The sequence below is a fragment of the Schistocerca piceifrons genome, chromosome 2 (genome assembly GCF_021461385.2).
Source record: "Schistocerca piceifrons isolate TAMUIC-IGC-003096 chromosome 2, iqSchPice1.1, whole genome shotgun sequence".
NCBI classification, from domain to species: domain Eukaryota; kingdom Metazoa; phylum Arthropoda; class Insecta; order Orthoptera; family Acrididae; genus Schistocerca; species Schistocerca piceifrons.
Genome location: NC_060139.1, coordinates 608631282 through 608649638, shown reverse-complemented (window position 1 = coordinate 608649638; position 18357 = coordinate 608631282). Strand labels below are relative to the sequence as shown.

The window sequence follows — 18357 nt, the reverse complement described above, 5'->3', positions numbered from 1 at the left end:
ACTATAACATTTTCTGATGATTTTGGTATTAACCTACAATCGTTTCACCAGAAATAGTTTTTTTTATGCATTTCATTTCACTGGCCGTGCTATTGAACTTTCTCACTTTAAGAGTACTAAAGAGTGATCTGTTTTAATTGTTAAAAACTATTCAACAGTGAAGATCACATATGTATGTCCTTATTTAACACAACCGCTTTCAGCAGACCTTTGCTAAATCTTCAGGTCTTAAAAATCTTTTTGTTCATTTCACGCTGAACCTCAGGCCAAGATGCGAAGTGGATGTTGATAATGTGCTGATTTTTATTCACTTGACATCTTGGTGTGAGGTTCAGCTTAAAAAGAAGTTCTTCCATAACAAAAATACTTCTTAGATCTGAAGATGACAGCAAAGTCTGTTGAAACCGGTTGTTTTAAATAAATATTTTACTCGGTATTGTCTGTTGAAAGGTTTTCGGCTCTACTGTATTTAGATTGAGCTCTGGCACCTTCGTTTCTAGATTGTATAGCTTCTCCAACTCCTTCAGACTTATAGCATTCCACACACCTTGTCGAATGTTGCCCACTCGTTGGTTATTCAGTCTTTCTATCACAGTCACCTCCCCTCAGCAGTCTCCTTCCGAAGATCCGACTGGGGAATTAATATGGAATCTTTAGCCACTAAAGAGACTGCGACACTTCTTGAAGTACAGGCCGCATGTCCTTTAGGTACTCATTATGTTTCTTTAATGCAGTGGTTTCCATTCCTTCTGCATCCTCATGCTGTTAATCATTGCTGATTCTTCGCCTTTTTAGGGAGTTTTCAGCACTTTGTGGGTGAAAAGGTGCCCCTAACATGTGTTCACGTCTTTGACCTCTGTAAAAAGTTGCTAGCAGAACAGCGGCCACTTCTCATAGGGGTCGTGGTTTTCTATCAACGCTTCAGCTGTATACAATTATGCGCGCCTTGCGGTTATTCACAGAGAGCAGACGCATGTAAGCAGATTGATAGAGATTTTGTAGTGACCCGTCACGTTTGACCGTCGAAACTGAATGGCACGATTTCTTTTTTAATTGTTACTGCTGTAAATTGCAGATCATCCTTTGTTCTCTGTCTAGGATCTCCTTCTACATCTACATCTGTAGTCCGAAAGTCACCTTACTGTGTATCGTGGAGAGTACTTTGTATACCGATGTCACTTCCCCCTTTTCCTGTAACAGCAGCGTATGGCTCGCGGGAAGAACGATTGCTGGTAAGCCTCGATGTGTGCTCGAAACTCTCTAATTTTACCTTCGTGGTCTATTCGCGAGATATACGTATGAGGAAGCAATATCTTGGGTGACTCTTATAGGAACGTATCCACTCGGAACTTCAAAAGTACACCATAACGTGATCCAGAATGCCTCTCTTGCATGCCCTGCCGCTGGATTTGGCTGAGCATCTGCTTCGCGCGTTCGTGGTTACTAAATGAGCGTGTGAAAAAACGCACTGCTCTTCTTTCGACCTTCTCCAGTTTCTCTATCGGTCTTGCGTGGTACGGATTCCGTACTAACGAGCAATATTCAAGTACTGCTGAAACAAGTGTTTTATAACCTACTTCCATTGTTGGTGAACTACATTTCCTGAGGATCCTTCCAATGTATCTCATTCTGCCATCTACGTTACTACCGATTAATTGTATGTGGTCGTTCTACATCAAATCGCTCCTTAAGCATACTCGTACATATTTCGTGGAAGTAACTGCTTCCATTGACTGTTCTGCAGTTTTGTAGTCTTCTGTCTACGTAGTCAAAATACGTTACATTTGTTTATGTTGTGGGTCATTTTCCACTTCCTACACCAAGCGTCCATCTTCTGCAGGTGTTGCTGCATTTCGCTACAATTCTGTAGCGTCGTGACTTCTCTGTACACCATAGCATTATCTGCGAAAAGCCTCATGGAACTTTCGACATTATCTATTAGGTTGCCTATAAGTATTGTGAAGGGTACTGGTCCTATAACACTCCCCTTGATGGTAAAAATGAGTATGACACACACTGACTCTGAGAGGTGAGAATTCAAGTATGTCGACACTCTTTTTCAGGAAAGCTCCGAATAAGAATCTTTGGTAATATCGCTAACATCCTTGTGATACATATTACAACGTCGTTCCCAATAACATAACGGTATGTGAGTATTACGCTTGCATTTGTTTTGTGGTACCTGAAAATCAAACGCTGGAAGGCAGCGAAATTAGGAGTCAGAAAGCAGCAGATTTCTTCCGAAATTCACTATAGCGTTTCTTGAATCTAATGCAGAAGCCTGATTGTCAACAGAATCTTTTGTGATCACGCCTCTACTTAATTTGCCGCTTTTTGTTTTGTTAAAGATCGAGGAACTGGTTTATGTATTAAGGTATATGCAATACATTTTATTTAGTCAGCACCATTTAGAAAATTATGGAGTCACTCCAGATGTGTGTGATAAGCAAGCTGTTGGATGTCGTGGAGCAACATTCATACGTTATCAGGCTTTTGCCTGTGGCAAGTGAGTAAACCATTACGCTCCAAGGTTCGAGTACTTATCTTCTTGTGCTTGAAAGCGAGTAAATGACGTAAGGTGTAGCTGGGAAGGGACCACATAAATTAGCGTCTTACTCATGTTACGCCACAGCTTTTCAGTAGTCGTCGTTTTATTCGTGATCGCTCATGACTTTCCTCTTAAGCTCTCTTATACTCGGAGCAGGGCTCGCAAATATTTCCAAGTGATTTCTTGCCGACAGAGAGGCAGCTGTTCTGGAACGGCTTTGTAAGCCGTAAATTCACCCACACTGTAAGTGGGTGTCGTGTTGCTCAGTACCAACATCGCACCGATAGACGTGATGGAATCACAGGACAAAATCCTGCGTGGCCCTAGGATGGACCTGCCGCTGCCAGATGTCTCTCTGGGAAAATACGTTTTCAGCAACATGTTGAAACTTGGGGACAAGACCGCACAGGTAAGTGATTGCTGGAGCGATTCTCATTGTTTAACGACATAATTGTTCACGTCTAGTGCTGGGTATAGCCATCATGGTGGATACATTCCTGGTGTCTCTTCACTTGTCTTTCCCAATTATTATGTGAACTGTGGCTGCCTGCAGGTAGAAGAAACAGAGGAAGTCCTCAGCCGACTATTGCTTGATGTGTGTCACTCCGGGTATCTGGTGTCCATGTACTAGTTGATGACACTCATGCGTTCGCATCTTCACCCATTCTTACTGTACAATAAGCTCTCGCCTGTATCTCAGAGGGTGGGACGCGTCGGCAAAGTGCGGTTTTAGGCACCCTGTATCAGTCTGGTAGTCTCGTTAGCGAGATATCCAGTTATAGATGTGTGCTGCACAGAGACTGTGCACTGCCCTTCCAAATTACACAGGGCAAGCGTAAATGTCCTGAGTGTAAGTGGTTAAGCACAATAATGAGTGTTCTTTAGCCTCCTGATGATGCTGATATTAGCCAGTTTCTTATTCATACAATGTTGTTTAAAATTCCGCGTACGGACCAAAGTTACTGCCAGACACTCCTTTGAGTAATAACGCTCCTGGTTGGTAGCATTCCGTTTAACTAGTGACGTTCTTTCAGTTTCCTGGTTTCTCAAATGGAGATCACAAATTTGTGTTGTCTGATAGTAAGGATTTAGTTTGTTCTTCTTTTACAGGGTGTTTCAAAAATACTTTTACAAACTCTGGGGACAGGTTTCTCTCACCAAAACAAGAAAAAAAAGTCATATAAACATATGCCAGTAAACTTTCGTTTTCGAGTTGTTGTTGAAATCTGACGTCCAAAGGCTTTCGCGGTACAAACAAGCAACTTCACTTATCTATGCTAGTCATTATATACTAGAAGGTGTTACGTTGCCATACGGACTGATATACATTTGCCATTCATCTGTCTCCAACGTGCCCATTGTATATACGTACTTTAGTGAGTTAACTGAGAATGCTCAGTTCAAACATGGTAGATATTCATGCCGTGACCTGGCAGACATGAATAAATACCGCGTTTGAAGGGAGCACTCTCAGTTAACTCACGACCTGTAGTACATGTATACAATAAGCACGTTGAAGACAGATGAATGGCAAATGTAAACAAGCCTGCCTGGCAACACAATGGACCCTACGCTGGACGGCTGTATCAGACGGCGTCTCCAGACCAAAGATAGCCGAGTCATCCAGCCTTTGGTGCCGTGTTTCGTCGCGTTGCCGACACGGAATATGTAGCTCCACAAACTATGGAGATCACGTGTTGCTCGTACGACAAAGAAGAGCACGTTCTACGAGCTGGCGAAGAAGAGCCAGGTATCAGTGCAAGACAAGTGGCCGTGGCACGTGGTACATCTTCAAGTTTAACATGGAGGATACTTCACGAACAAATCACAGACCCGTATCACCTTCAACGTGTGCAGGGCCCTACGCCTGCCAATCACCCACCACGAGAGAACTTCTACCTATAGTTTGTTGCACAAACCCTGACAAACCCTTGTTTGCCTCTTCAGCTTTGTTTACAGACGAGGCAAATTTGGGAGACACAGAATAACGAACAACAAACACATATGGAACGATCGCAGTCCTCATGCTACAGTACAGGCCAGACATTAGCATCAGTTTAAGATTGATGTGTGGGCTGGAATTGTAGGTGACTGCCTCTTAGGGGCATACGTTCTCACATCACGTCTTAGAGCTTCAATCTCCAGGTATTTTACGCAGAATTCCCTCCATAACTCAGTAGAAGAAAAATGTGATTTATACATGATGGAGTTCCAGCACATTTCGGTCTCAGTTTTCGAAATTCATCGAATGGTATCTACCATGACAGATGGATAGGTAAGAAGGATCAGTTCCGTGACCCTCACGTTTCGCCAACCACGGTCGTTTAGATTATTATGTGTGGGGGCGCCTTTAACAATTGATCTATCGGTACGCCACGCGGATGCAGAAAATCTTCAAACGGTTGAGTGGCTCTGAACACTATGGGACTTAACATCTGAGGTCATCAGTCCCCTAGAACTTTGAACTACTTTAACCTAACCAACCTAAGGACATCACACACATCCATGCCCGAGGCAGGATTCGAACCTATGACCGTAGGGGTCGCGCTGTTCCAGACTGAGGAAAATCTTCGTCATGGATGCCTGTGAAACCTCTGGAAACTGTAAGGGAGTATTGAAAGGCTGCGACAATCCGTGATTCGATGAGTGAATGCGTGTTTGGAAGCAAGAGAAGAACATTTCGACCATTTATTAAGAGTTTATGTGTTCATGAGCTCCTTTTATTAATAACTCAAAAACGAAGGATTTTCGAGCATATGTTTACACGAACGTTTGTTCTTGTTTTCGTGTAAGAAACCTATCTCCAAATATTGTAAAAGTATTTTTGAGCACGATGTACAATAAAAGAGATTCAACGCTTTTGTCAGGCTTCTTTCAACGGAATGAAGTTACCAGACGGTCAGCATAAGAAAATTTGTAGTAGTATATAGCAGATGATGACCTGTTCTATTTACTTTGAAAGAGTGAAAGGCGACAAACTGTCCTATGAAAGACCCTTTTTGTGTCGCCTTTGGTCCTTTGGGTCTTTCAAGTCAACAAAATACCTCCGGTCTCTTCGCACTGGAGACATAAGTAATGACTGTAGTCTTCGAGCAAACCTTCTGGATGGTGACTGTCGAACCATTGATCGATTAAAGGTTCCTTGATTATGTTCTCACTTGTTGGTGTCAGTCGAGGCAGTGAATGATGACTGGTTGAATATAAGATAAACTTTTCAAGAAAATTTGTGGAAGATATGCACGGTCACTTTCTAAATACAGTATAGGTCGTTCTAGACTTCATTTGACGATGGTTCGTTTCGACAAATAAACTTCAGGTCTGAAATTTCCTGGCAGATTAAAACTGTGTGTCGGACCGAGACTCGAACTCGAGACCTCTGACTTTCACGGGCAAGTGCTCTACCGACTGAGCTACCCAAGCACGACTCACGACCCGTCCTCACAGCTTCAATTCTGCCAGTACCTCGTCCCCTACCTTCCAAAATTCACACAAGCTCTTCTGCGAACTTTTTTGAAGGTAGGGGACGAGGTACTGGCAGAATTGAAGCTGTGAGGACGGGTCGTGAGTCGTGCTTGGGTAGCTCAGTCGGTAGAGCACTTGCCCGCGAAAGGCAAAGGTCTCGAGTGCGAGTCTCGGTCGGGCACACAGTTTTAATCGGCCAGGAAGTTTCATATCAGTGCACACTCCGCTGCAGAGTGAAAATCTCATTCTGGAAACTTCAGGTCTGTTTATATCAGTTCTGCAAGTAAAAATTCACTAACATTACCATAAATTATAGTGTGTCAAATCAAGGACTCAAAACCAAGTCATTGATCCGACATAGCACGATTTGATATGAGTTCTTCATGTCTTTCTCCGTAGACGACAGCCTGATTACGTATACACGGTACTGATAACACTCTGCCTCTCGACTTTACTTCTTGTTGTTTTCATACTCTCTATACTGATAAGAGTGTACATTTTGAGATTAAAATGTACGTTTGCTTGGCACGTAGCGAGACATCACTCTTCGAAGATCTTATTACATCATATTGTTGCTTGTGCATAACAATCCAGATGAGAAACTTCCTGGCAGATTAAAACTGTATGCCAGACCGTGACACGAACCTGCGAATTTCGTCTTTTGCTAGCAAGTTTTCTACAGACATACATTTTTTCTTCTGTTCTCTACGGTATTTTTCTCGTTATTGTTCTCATTCTTTGGTGTAGGTAGGACGTCACACAGTACACCCTCAAGTTGATAGTTGAATAATTCACTTAGCTATTTTTTATTTTTTATTTATTTTTTGTTACAAAGGGCAGTCAGCGCTCTGACCGACTGAGATACCGAAGCTTGCCTCACTACCCGCCCTTACGGCTCAACTTTCGGCAGTAGCTCGTCTCCTACCTTCCAAACTTCACAGAATTTCTGCTGCATACCTCGCTGCACTAGCACCCCTGGAAGAAAGGATACTGCAGAGACGTGGCTTAGGGGATTCACGGCTCTCGCGCTACAATAATCAGCGTCATAGCCGACGCGAAATGTCAGTAAAAGTATGATGATATAAAAGTATCTTCTAGCCGTCCTTACAGCTGGTGATAAGGAGGAGCTCGATGACCAGAGACAGAGGTCAACAAACTCATGAAACGCAGTAAGTTGTCTCATTTGCTCCTCCAACTGTGATGCGTAAGTCACCGCATGGAGTGTGGTAGGACGCACATGGGTTACTGTGACCATTCTACCCTCTTCGAATGCAATATCGGATGATGCACAGAATCATCATGTAACCTAGAACGTAGTTAATTTTGCCGTAACTATCCGTGAGCCGCATGCAGAAAAGAGTTTTACATTTCTTGATTCATTATGAAATTTTAAAAGTGAGCTTTTACATTGTGCACAACGTCCCTCCTCCAGTGTCTCCCACCAGAGACATTTGAGCATTCCTCAGACCCTCGTTCTCTGGCCTGTCACAGCCGTGACGAATCACCCAGCTCTTTGTTGAATTCTCTGTCTCGTCCGCTATCCAACTTGCAGGGGACGAAGCATCTAACGTTGACGTAGAAGCGGATGGGAAATGCGACCTCACGAGAGACAGCTCCCGCGTCACGTGGGACCATTTGAAACTGTAGCGGCTGTATCTCGTTCGCAAACCGTACAGTTTGCTTACAATAATGGACTCGCGAAAAATACTTACGTTAGTTCTATTACAACGCGTACTTCGTACCCTTTCCACGTGCCAGCCATGTTTCGTGTCTGTAGTACACAGCCGCGTGGGGTAGCCGTGCAGTCCCAGGCGTCTTGTCGTGGTTCGCGCGGCTCATCCCGTCGGAAGTTCGAGTCCTCCCTCGGGCATGGTAGTGTGTGTCGTCCTTAGCATAATCTTAGTTTCAGTTAGATTAAGTAGTGCGTAAGACTAGGGACCGATGACCTCAGCAGTTTGATCCCGTACTCCTTACCACAAATTTCCAAATTTGTAGTACACGTAAATAAAAACTTCACTGTCCTTGAACATGTTATAACACAAAAAGGAAGGTTCCATGTAGGCGGTATGGACAACAGCTCATAGAACCTGACGAAACCGGGCAAACTCACTCCTAAGAGAGAACGCACTTATATTTACATAACACAGAATATGGCAGAAAGTCCCAGAAACTTTTTAGATAACGTAATGATTAAAAAAGAAATTAGTATACAGCAAAATGCAAAGGCACACACATTGTTTGGTAATTCGGGGGCTCTACCAGCAGTGCTACGCTGAATTCCGACAACAGAAGACTGTGTATTTTGTGTAATGATATTCCGAAGGCTTTAATCGTGGTTGTATTATGAACTGGGATTTAATTATAATAAATTCTACGAAGAACGACTAGTCTTCAATATGCAGTTTCCTTAAGATGGCGTACTTACATAATACACGAGCTATAATACGAAAATAACTAAATAACACAGGCTGTCCCACTCGAAAGAGGCTCCTCAGACATGTGTAGCAATTTCGCTGAAATTTCACCATGTAATCTGTGACATTTGCCGCGGCAACACTGCGCTCTGCAACACCGTTTGGCGCAACAGTGTGTTTCCGCGCTTCATTGTGGCTGGAGGTCAGTGTTTAGTGTTAAGTGAAAATGTATCGCTACTCTGTTGAATAGCTCGAGCTTCTTGTGAAACAATATTCGATTACTGGTTTCATTAAGACATGTCAGCGAATGTGTTCTGAACGGTTTGGTGGCCAGCATATACCGTCTAAATGCCGTATACAGAAGTTAATGAACAAGTTCGACAGCAGTGGAACTGTGCTGGAGCTTCACGGTGGGGGACAGCCGCCATTATCGGAAGAAAAAGTGACTAACGTCAAACAACGATTGTTGACTTCTACTGCAAAGTCTGTTCGACGTTTAACTCAGGAATGTGGAATATCACGGAGCACATGTTGCAGAACGGCGAAGAAAGCAGACATGTATCCACACAGGTTTACAGTTGTTCAGGAAGTGAACGCCAATGACAAAGACAAACGCATTGCATTTTGTCATTGGTTTCAGAAATTTATTGCTCAGAGGCCGTGAATATTGCAGTACACGTGGTTCAGTGATGAGGCGTGGTTCCACCACTCCGGCTATGTAAACTCTCAGAATACACGTTTGTAGTGTCATGAAAATTCACATGCACTGGCCGAGCAACCCCTGCATTCACAGAAGATTGGATTGTTCTGTGCACTATCAATCGTCGCATCATCGGACGAATTTTTTTCGAGTCTACTGTGTCAAGTTCAGGTAACATCGAAATATTTCGGGAATTTGTGAGCCAGTTGGACGATGAAGAACTTACACTCGGCTGGTACCAACAGGATGACACAACATATCACAGGTCTCGAGTGACCATGGCTAAAGTCGAATCATTTTGCCACGGTAGAGTGATTTCGAAAGAACTGTGGCCCCCAAGGTCACCTGATTTAATACCACCTGATTGGAGTGGCCTAAAAGGCAAGATCTACAGGAACAAACCGCACAACTTGAAAGATTTACGAGAGATCATTATCAGTGAAATCCAGCCAGTGACACCTGATGTACTGGCAGAAACATTGGAGAATCTGCCGCGTCGTGTGCAAGAGTGTATACAAGACGAGAGCGGTCATTCCCCACATCTTTCGTGTCTCACTTTTATTTCCCCGTGAACAAGTTATGAAATGTTCATATTTTTCATTTACTGATAGTTATGCAAAATCTTGATGTGTAATTTAAGCAAATGTTTGTTTGTGGGGTCTCTCTCGAGTGGGGCATCCTGTATGTCTAATATATTACGAAAATACAAGACATCGTATGTATAACGACGCAGTTTTGAAAGGTCCTCAATCTACTGAAGCTTAGAGACGGTATATGTTCGTAGGATGTAAGTTAATATGAAACACATCAAACGAAAAATACAATATTGCATCTTTCAAGCTCTATTTCTAGCGTAGAGAGTGATCTTGCCTCTCATTAGTTTAACATTTGGTAACACATTGCCGAAATATTGCAGAACTTATTTTGTGTTTTAAACGAGGCAATGGCTCCTCAGTGTGAAATAACAGGAACTGTCATCACAAAAATCGTAAAGTTCCATGTCGTTAGCTGACTCGTCCCACTTGAGGACGGCTCGTAGAACTACATACTGACTCATCTGTCGAGCGGTCTATGGCGCTGCAGTCATGGACTGTGCGGCTGGTCCCGGTGGAGGTTCGAGTGCTCCCTCGGGCATGGGTGCGTGTGTTTGTCCTTAGGATAATGTAGGTTAAGTAGTGTGTAAGCTTAGGGACTGATGACCTTAGCAGTCACGTCCCATAAGATTTCACACACATTTGCACATTTTTTTGACTCATCTGTTCAAAATGGCTCTTAGCACTACGCGACTTAACTTCTGAGGTCATCAGTCGCCTAGAACTTAGAACTAATTAAACCTAACTAACCTTAGGACATAACACTCATCCATGCCCGAGGCAGGATTCGAACCTGCGACCGTAGCGGTCGCCCTGTTCCAGACTGTAGCGCCTAGAACCGCACGGCCACTCCGGCCGGCGACTCATCTGTAATAAGCAGGGAGCGTGTGGGAAACAAAAATTTCAGTGTTCCAGACACAATGAGATAAATAAACTAAAATAAGCAGCTTACCCCAGAAATAACTTGTTGCACCACGAGCCGTTTATTTATTCATCGTCTACTCGATTATTTTAGAAGGATGTGATGACAGCAGGTTTCAGCTTGACAGCTTAGCCGACAACAAGACTGAGCACTGCGACCCATAAAATAATCGCAAAGAAATAAAATAATAAAAATGTAGCTGTAAAACTGCTACTGAATCAAGTTTGCTTTCGTACTGGCATTATTTTGCTTTTCGCTTCAGCTTCAGCACCTTATGCCATACTTCGGATTGTGGAGTTGTCATTTGTTTTTACACTGGCAGTCTGTCTTTCTTCACTACGCAACCACCCCTTAAACATCGTGAGAGCCATCTGTCTGCAAATCGTGTAAGGATCGTTCTACATTTTTCATAATGTGTTTTTAAAGCCGAGATACGGAATAACCGCGATCTTCGTGTGCAATGGTGTGCTACTCACGTTGTTTTTGTGTTGTTTGGGGGAAGAGACCAAACTGCGAGGGCATCGGTCTCATCGGATTAGGGAAGGAAGTCGGCATTTGCCTGGAGCGATTTGAGGAAATCACGGAAAACCTAAATCAGGATGGCCAGACGCGGGATCGAAGCGTCGTCCTCCCGAATGCGAGTCCAGCGTGCTAACCACTGCGCCACCTCGCTCACGTAATCACTACACCAAGGCCAAAAAGCAGGTGTGTTGATAAGACACATACAAGAGATTGAATAAGAATAAATCAAAACAAGTATGATACCTTCAACTGGGGATCCATTATTCTATAGCGTACTAAGAAGATGACAGTTCTGTGTGTAGCCTCAAGGCAATTTTTGACAAATTTGGTGTGGATGGCGGTTTACTTTCTGTAATTTTGTCTTACGAACAAGCAGATATTAACATTATGAGGATATAAATGACACGTATGCTTCCGTCTTTCTTGGTTTCGATGCTGTTATGAAGAATTAACAGTAACTGACCAATGAGGGAATTAACTGTGGCATATGCTGTAAAGAATACAGTGACTGTCGCTGTAAAACTGCAACGATTGTAGTCATTGATCTATGCGAGCATTGGGAACCGAGGGAGGTGGAGTGGTGTTTAAAATTCTTAGCTCGAATTCGACAGAAGCTGTTTCAGGTGTCCTGATTTAAGTTTTCCTTGGTTTACCCAAATACTTGATGGGATGGTGCATTAATCAGGCAGTGGTAGCCTCCTCACCTACACTTTTCCAAATGAGCTATGCTCCATAGCTAATCATCACTACGTCAGAGAAACGTTAATCTCTAACCTAGCTTAACGGATAGGAGATGGATTATGAAAGAGACCTTCGAAGAAAGATTCCAACAATATCTAGTTTTTTTTTTTTTTTTTTTTGGGTCATCAGTCTACTGACTGGTTTGATGCGACCCGCCACGAATTCCTCGCCTGTGCTAACCTCTTCATCTCAGAGTAGCACTTGCAAACTACGTCCTTAATTATTTGCTTGACGTATTCCAATCTCTGTCTTCCTCTACAGTTTTTGCCCACTACAGCTCCCTCTAGTACCATGGAAGTCATTCCCTCATGTCTTAGCAGATATCCTTTCAACCTGTCCCTTCTCCTTATCAGTGTTTTCCACATATTCCTTTCCTCTCCGATTCTGTGTAGAACCTCCTCATTCCTTACCTTATCAGTCCACCTAATTTTCAACATTCGTCTATAGCACCACATCTCAAATGCTTCAATTCTCTTCTGTTCCGGTTTTCCCACAGTCCATGTTTCACTACCATACAATGCTGCACTCCAGACGTATATCCTCAGAAATTTCTTCCTCAAATTAAGGCCGGTATTTGATATTAATAGACTTCTCTTGGCCAGAAATGCCTTTTTTGCCATAGCGAGTCTGCTTTTGATGTCCTCCTTGCTCCGTCCGTCATTGGTTATTTTACTGCCTAGGTAGCAGAATTCCTTAACTTCATTGACTTCGCGACCGTCAATCCTGATGTTAAGTGGAATTCCCGTTGCACTCTAAATGTTACCACCGTTGCTTTTAATGTCACCAAAGGTTGTTTTGACTTTCCTGTATGCTGAGTCTGTCCTTCCGACAATCATATCTTTTTCGATGTCTTCACATTTTTCCTGCAGCCATTTCGTCTTAGCTTCCCTGCACTTCCTATTTATTTCATTCCTCAGCGACTTGTATTTCTGTATTCCTGATTTTCCCGGAACATGTTTGTACTTCCTCCTTTCATCAATCAACTGAAATATTTCTTCTGTTACCCGTGGTTTCTTGGCAGCTACCTTCTTTGTACCTATGTTTTCCTTCCCAACTTCTGTGATGGACCTTTTTAGAGATGTCCATTCCTCTTCAACTGTACTGCCTACTGCGCTATTCCTTATTGCTGTATCTATAGCGCTAGAGAACTTCAAACGTATCTCATCATTCCTTAGTACTTCCGCATCCCACTTCTTTGCGTATTGATTCTTCCTGACTAATGTCTTGAACTTCAGCCTACTCTTCATCACTACTATATTGTGATCTGAGTCTATATCTGTTCCTGGGTACGCCTTACAATCCAGTATCTGATTTCGGAATCTCGGTCTGACCATGATGTAATCTAATTGAAATCTTCCCGTATCTCCCGGCCTTTTCCAAGTATACCTCCTCCTCTTGTGATTCTTGAACAGGGTATTCGCTATTACTAGCTGAAACTTGTTACAGAACTCAATTAGTCTTTCTCCTCTTTCATTCCTTGTCCCAAGCCCATATTCTCCTGTAACCTTTTTTTCTACTCCTTCCCCTACAACTGCATTCCAGTCGCCCATGACTATTAGATTTTCGTCCCTCTTTACGTACTGCATTACCCTCTCAATATCCGCATACACTTTCTCTATCCGTTCATCTTCAGCTTGCGACGTCGGCATATATACCTGAACTATCGTTGTCGGTGTTGGTCTGCTGTCGATTCTGATTAGAACAACCCGGTCACTGAACTGTTCACAGTAACACACCCTCTGCCCTACCTTCCTATTCATAACGAATCCTAGACCTGTTGTACCATTTTCTGCTGCTGTTGATATTACCCGATACTCATCTGACCAGAAATCCTTGTCTTCCTTCCACTTCACTTCACTGACCCCTACTGTATCTAGATTGAGCCTTTGCATTTCCCTTTTCAGATTTTCTAGTTTCCCTACCACGTTCGAGCTTCTGACATTCCACGCCCTGACTCGTAGAACGTTATCCTTTCGTTGATTATTCAATCTTTTTCTAATGGAAACCTCCCCCTTGGCAGTCCCCTCCCGGAGATCCGAATGGGGGACTATTCCGGAATCTTTTGCCAATGGAGAGATCATCATGACACTTCTTCAATTACAGGCCACATGTCCTGCGGATACACGTTACGTGTCTTTAATGCAGTGGTTTCCATTGCCTTCTGCATCCTCATGTCATTGATCATTGCTGATTCTTCCGCCTTTAGGGGCAATTTCCCACCCCTAGGACAAGAGCGTGCCCTGAACCTCTATCCGCTCCTCCGCCCTCTTTGACAAGGCCGTTGGCAGAATGAGGCTGACTTCTTATGACGGAAGTCTTCGGCCGCCAATGCTGATTATTTATCAAAATTTAGGCAGTGGCGGGCATCGAACCCGGGACCGAAGACGCTACTCCTAGACCACGGGTAACACCCCAATATCTAAATAAGATACTTGTAAAAATAAAAGAAATTAAGTTAAATTTGTTGTTCCTATTAGACCGTTCCCTTAAAAGAATTCAAGCATCCACTCTTTCGACTCTGCATCCAGAAACAGAACGGAAAGAGACCCAAGTACGTGGACACAGAAACGTGTTACCTGCCACGCTTTATGCAGTGACTAATATTGTGTAGATGAACATCAGCGACCAAAAGTTCAGCGTGCTACTGAAAAGAGGAAGTTGGACGTGTGAATATTGAGCTAACTGCATAGGAAAGAATTACTTCCTGCTTCGAATAAGTATGTGAGGCAAAGACAACGAATAAAAATCACTGGACACACAATGAACCATGTCCCCCAACTGGTACGGACAGAATGTAGTCTCTCGGCGGTTCACGACGCAACGATGCTATTTATACCCTGTTTCGCGAGGCAGAATCCGCGGACGATGGAAGCACTGTCTGAACCGCGATTTAACATACCACAAGATGTAGCATCAATGTTTTTTATGAAACTTTTGTCTTACATGAAATGATGTTCTAGACCTAAGACAAAACACGATCGACTAAGAGAAATCACTCTGCAACTGGATCGATATGCGGACCCACCTGCACAGGAAATATAATACGGTATACAAGACAATTGTCTGCAGAAATGGCGGATGCCACTAAAGAGGTTGTTCCCGGAAAAATGGTGTATCGGAGACTCAAGAAAAGTTGTTTGCATGCTCTGCGTCCAGCAGGGTGTATTCCATTCACGGCCGTGTAGACGTTCTCGACGTGTCATTTAGATCGAGGCTAGGTTCTGAACGAATAGAGGGAGCCCTTTTTACTTTGCAGAACGGCTCTCGCTGCACGTTACCCTGGGTGAAATGTGTTAGCAAGCACAATCAAAGGAACGCCAAGAAAGAATGTCCTGGTATGGAGAAAATCATGCTGGGTGGGTGAACGAAACTTTACGTCTCCATTGACGTTAGAATACCATTGGTCCTCACAGGTAAAGAGTTGAGGTACACGTCTGACTTTTTGTGCATCCTAGTTGCTCCAAACTTCCCCTGCATGAAAAATAGTGGCTGCCGGCTTCTAGTTGCTGTGATACATCAGTTTTATGTAATGTGATGTGCGCAAATAGACGAAGGGTCAGATATTGTTTTACTGCATAGTTATTCGAGCAGTTCCTGCGTATTATTCAAATGGTTCAAATGGCTCTGAGCACTATGGGACTCAACTGCTGCGGTCATAAGTCCCCTAGAACTTATAACTACTTAAACCTAACTAACCTAAGGACATCACACGCATCCATGCCCGAGGCAGGATTCGAACCTGCGACCGTAGCGATCGTTGCGTATTATTCATCGGTCTGGGCCTTTACCATGTTGGATAACGAAACAGAAAAGATTCTAAGAAGAGCTGCATCATTCGTCATGGATTTGTTTAGTCCTCATGAGAGAGTCACAGGAAAGGTCAACCATCGGCAGTAAGGGACCTTAGAAGTAAGGCTCTGCATAGCGGATAGGTTATTCTCGAAATTACAAGTGCCTATGTTCCGAAATTTTTCTAACATATATCTCGCCTAAGAGAAATCATAGTTTATATAGAGACAGCGACAACCTTTCTTCCTGAGCAGCCTTCGGTAACTGAACAAGGAAGAGGGCAGGGAATGATAGATGTACAGTAAGTGCCCTCCTCAAAAAGTAGCTTCCTTCATACACCGCCGGGTGCCTTTTGGAGTACAGATGTACGTATGAATTTCTAATTTATCCAAAATTTTTGATGAAACATGGAGGACATAAGAAATATGTCTGTTAGTACCAGGTGGTTGCAATTAAAGTGCAGCTCCTCACAAAGCTTCAGTGTGTGTTGTAATTACCATATCCCAGTGAAACTTGGTGGATATTCTAATGCGTTAATGTGGAACCCATTTATGCAGAAAGAAAATATTTCCAGTTTTGACCAGAAGGTGCAAATCTGGTGCTGTGAATGCAAGAAATGTTTCCGTATGTAATGGATTAGGAACGTGGCGTGGTGAGAAAAGGTCAGACAAGTGAGAAAGGCATAATTTTCATTTTATTATTAACCGCAGCTTACACAATTTGTTCAATATGAGCACCGGAGACGTCCACGAGATGCTGAATCCGTAATACGTAGTGATCAACAGCTGCTCGGTTCTAGGCGCTCCAGTCCGGAGCCGCACTGCTGCTACGGTCGCAGGTTCGAATCCTGCCTCGGGCGTGGATGTGTGTGATGTCCTTAGGTTAGTTAGGTTTAATTAGTTCTAAGTTCTAGGGGACTGATGACCACAGCAGTTGAGTCCCATAGTGCTCAGAGCCATTTGAACCATTTGAACAGCTGCTCGCAGCAAGTCCGGTGCAATCCGAGCAACGCTTTCCTGTATACTGACCATCCTGCAGGTTTCCTTGGTAAACGCTTTCATTTAGATATCCCCAAAGCCAAAAGTAACGTGATTCAGATCCGGTGACCTTGCAGGCAAACCGCTGGAGATAACATGTTCGTGGAAGGCTGCACTCAGTTGATCTTTCACAGGGGAGCGATACGAGGTGTTGCCGCATTTTACGTGAAAGCGGTGGTTTCCACGCAATTGCGCTTTTCTAAAGCAGGAATTACATTCTGTACAAGAAGGTCTCAGTAACGTACAGACGACACGGTACACCAACAGGCCCTCTGCATATATTATCTTCAAACAAGAACCGAGAAAAAAGGTTCTTGTGAATTCACACCACATAATTACATAGTGCGAGCGAAATTGCTGGTTAACAGTAACCGAAATTCGGCAGTTCTGTGTCTTCACTGCACCCTTTAGTGTAAAATGTCACTCCACAAAATACTGCCCAGACCCATATCATAAAATTCAATCCGTGTCAGAACCCGAAGGGCAAATTCAGACGGTGCTGCCGATCATGGGGTTTCAGTTCCTTTACCGTCTCGATCTTGTACGTGTATCAGTGTAACAGAAACCACAAAACTTTCCGTACTGTGGACCATGGGACGTATAATTCTTATGATCCTGTTCGAGCACTAGCACTACTCGCGCTTCGTGCTGCATGATCAGTTACAACAGCAAGCTCGGCAATAACTTCCACCGCGATACGTCGCCTTCCTCTTCCAGGTGCTACACCATTGGAGTTTCCGAATTTCATTATCGTCTTCTTTAAACAATTTGAATACAACGGGCCTATCATCAGGCCTCTCAGTCGGCGACACTCTCTCAGTACGGAACTGTAATAACAGCCGTTTGCATAAAACAGTTTCACTTACAGGACATGACGTCTTTTCTCGACAGCCACACAATTCACTCACGTTATCGCTTTTCAAATGACAGCGTCGATGTCATACCATTGCAACGTTCCCTTAGAAAAATTATGAATGACAGTGCTGGTAAACTTCTACGTTATTTGATTTTCAAACAGCTGAGCAAAACTGAACGTACTCAGACATTTCTCTCGGATTAACTTATTCTGATCATCACTAAACTGACACACAATATTTTTAGCGAAACGTAATCTATCAATAATCCCTACAAAAGAATGGCCCTGACTAACAATAAGTCCGCAGCTCGTGGTCGTGCGGTAGCGTTCTCGCTTCCCGCGCCCGGGTTCCCGGGTTCGATTCCCGGCGGGGTCAGGGATTTTCTCTGCCTCGTGATGACTGGGTGTTGTGTGATGTCCTTAGGTTAGTTAGGTTTAAGTAGTTCTAAGTTCTAGGGGACTGATGACCATAGCTGTTGAGTCCCATAGTGCTCAGAGCCATTTGACTAACAATAACCTATACGTTTCATGAATCACTTACCTCACAAAAATCCTCGTTACTCGAACTACTGCAATACAGCGAGCGCCAATACTGCCAGCTAAATAAAAGATTCTAACTACTGAAGGCACTAACTACTGATAGGCACAGTTAGCAAATGAAAGATTTTGATAGAGTACTAACAATGTATTTACCTTAATATATATAATTTCCTTTTTTCTGACAGACACAAGTCCAGATCGTCCGCTCAAAACTCTGGCATCTCTCTCCCCAC

General features: G+C 43.4%; 1 protein-coding gene across 1 annotated transcript in view; it reads left to right on the top strand.

Annotated features, from left to right (window-relative positions):
- Positions 1-2876: 2876 nt before the first annotated feature.
- Positions 2877-18357, top strand: part of LOC124775655 (luciferin 4-monooxygenase-like) — a 102950-nt gene continuing 87469 nt past the window's right edge. The window contains exon 1 of the mRNA XM_047250483.1: positions 2877-2957. Within this exon, the coding sequence (XP_047106439.1) occupies positions 2877-2957 (81 nt within the window). The remainder of the gene's footprint in view (positions 2958-18357) is intronic.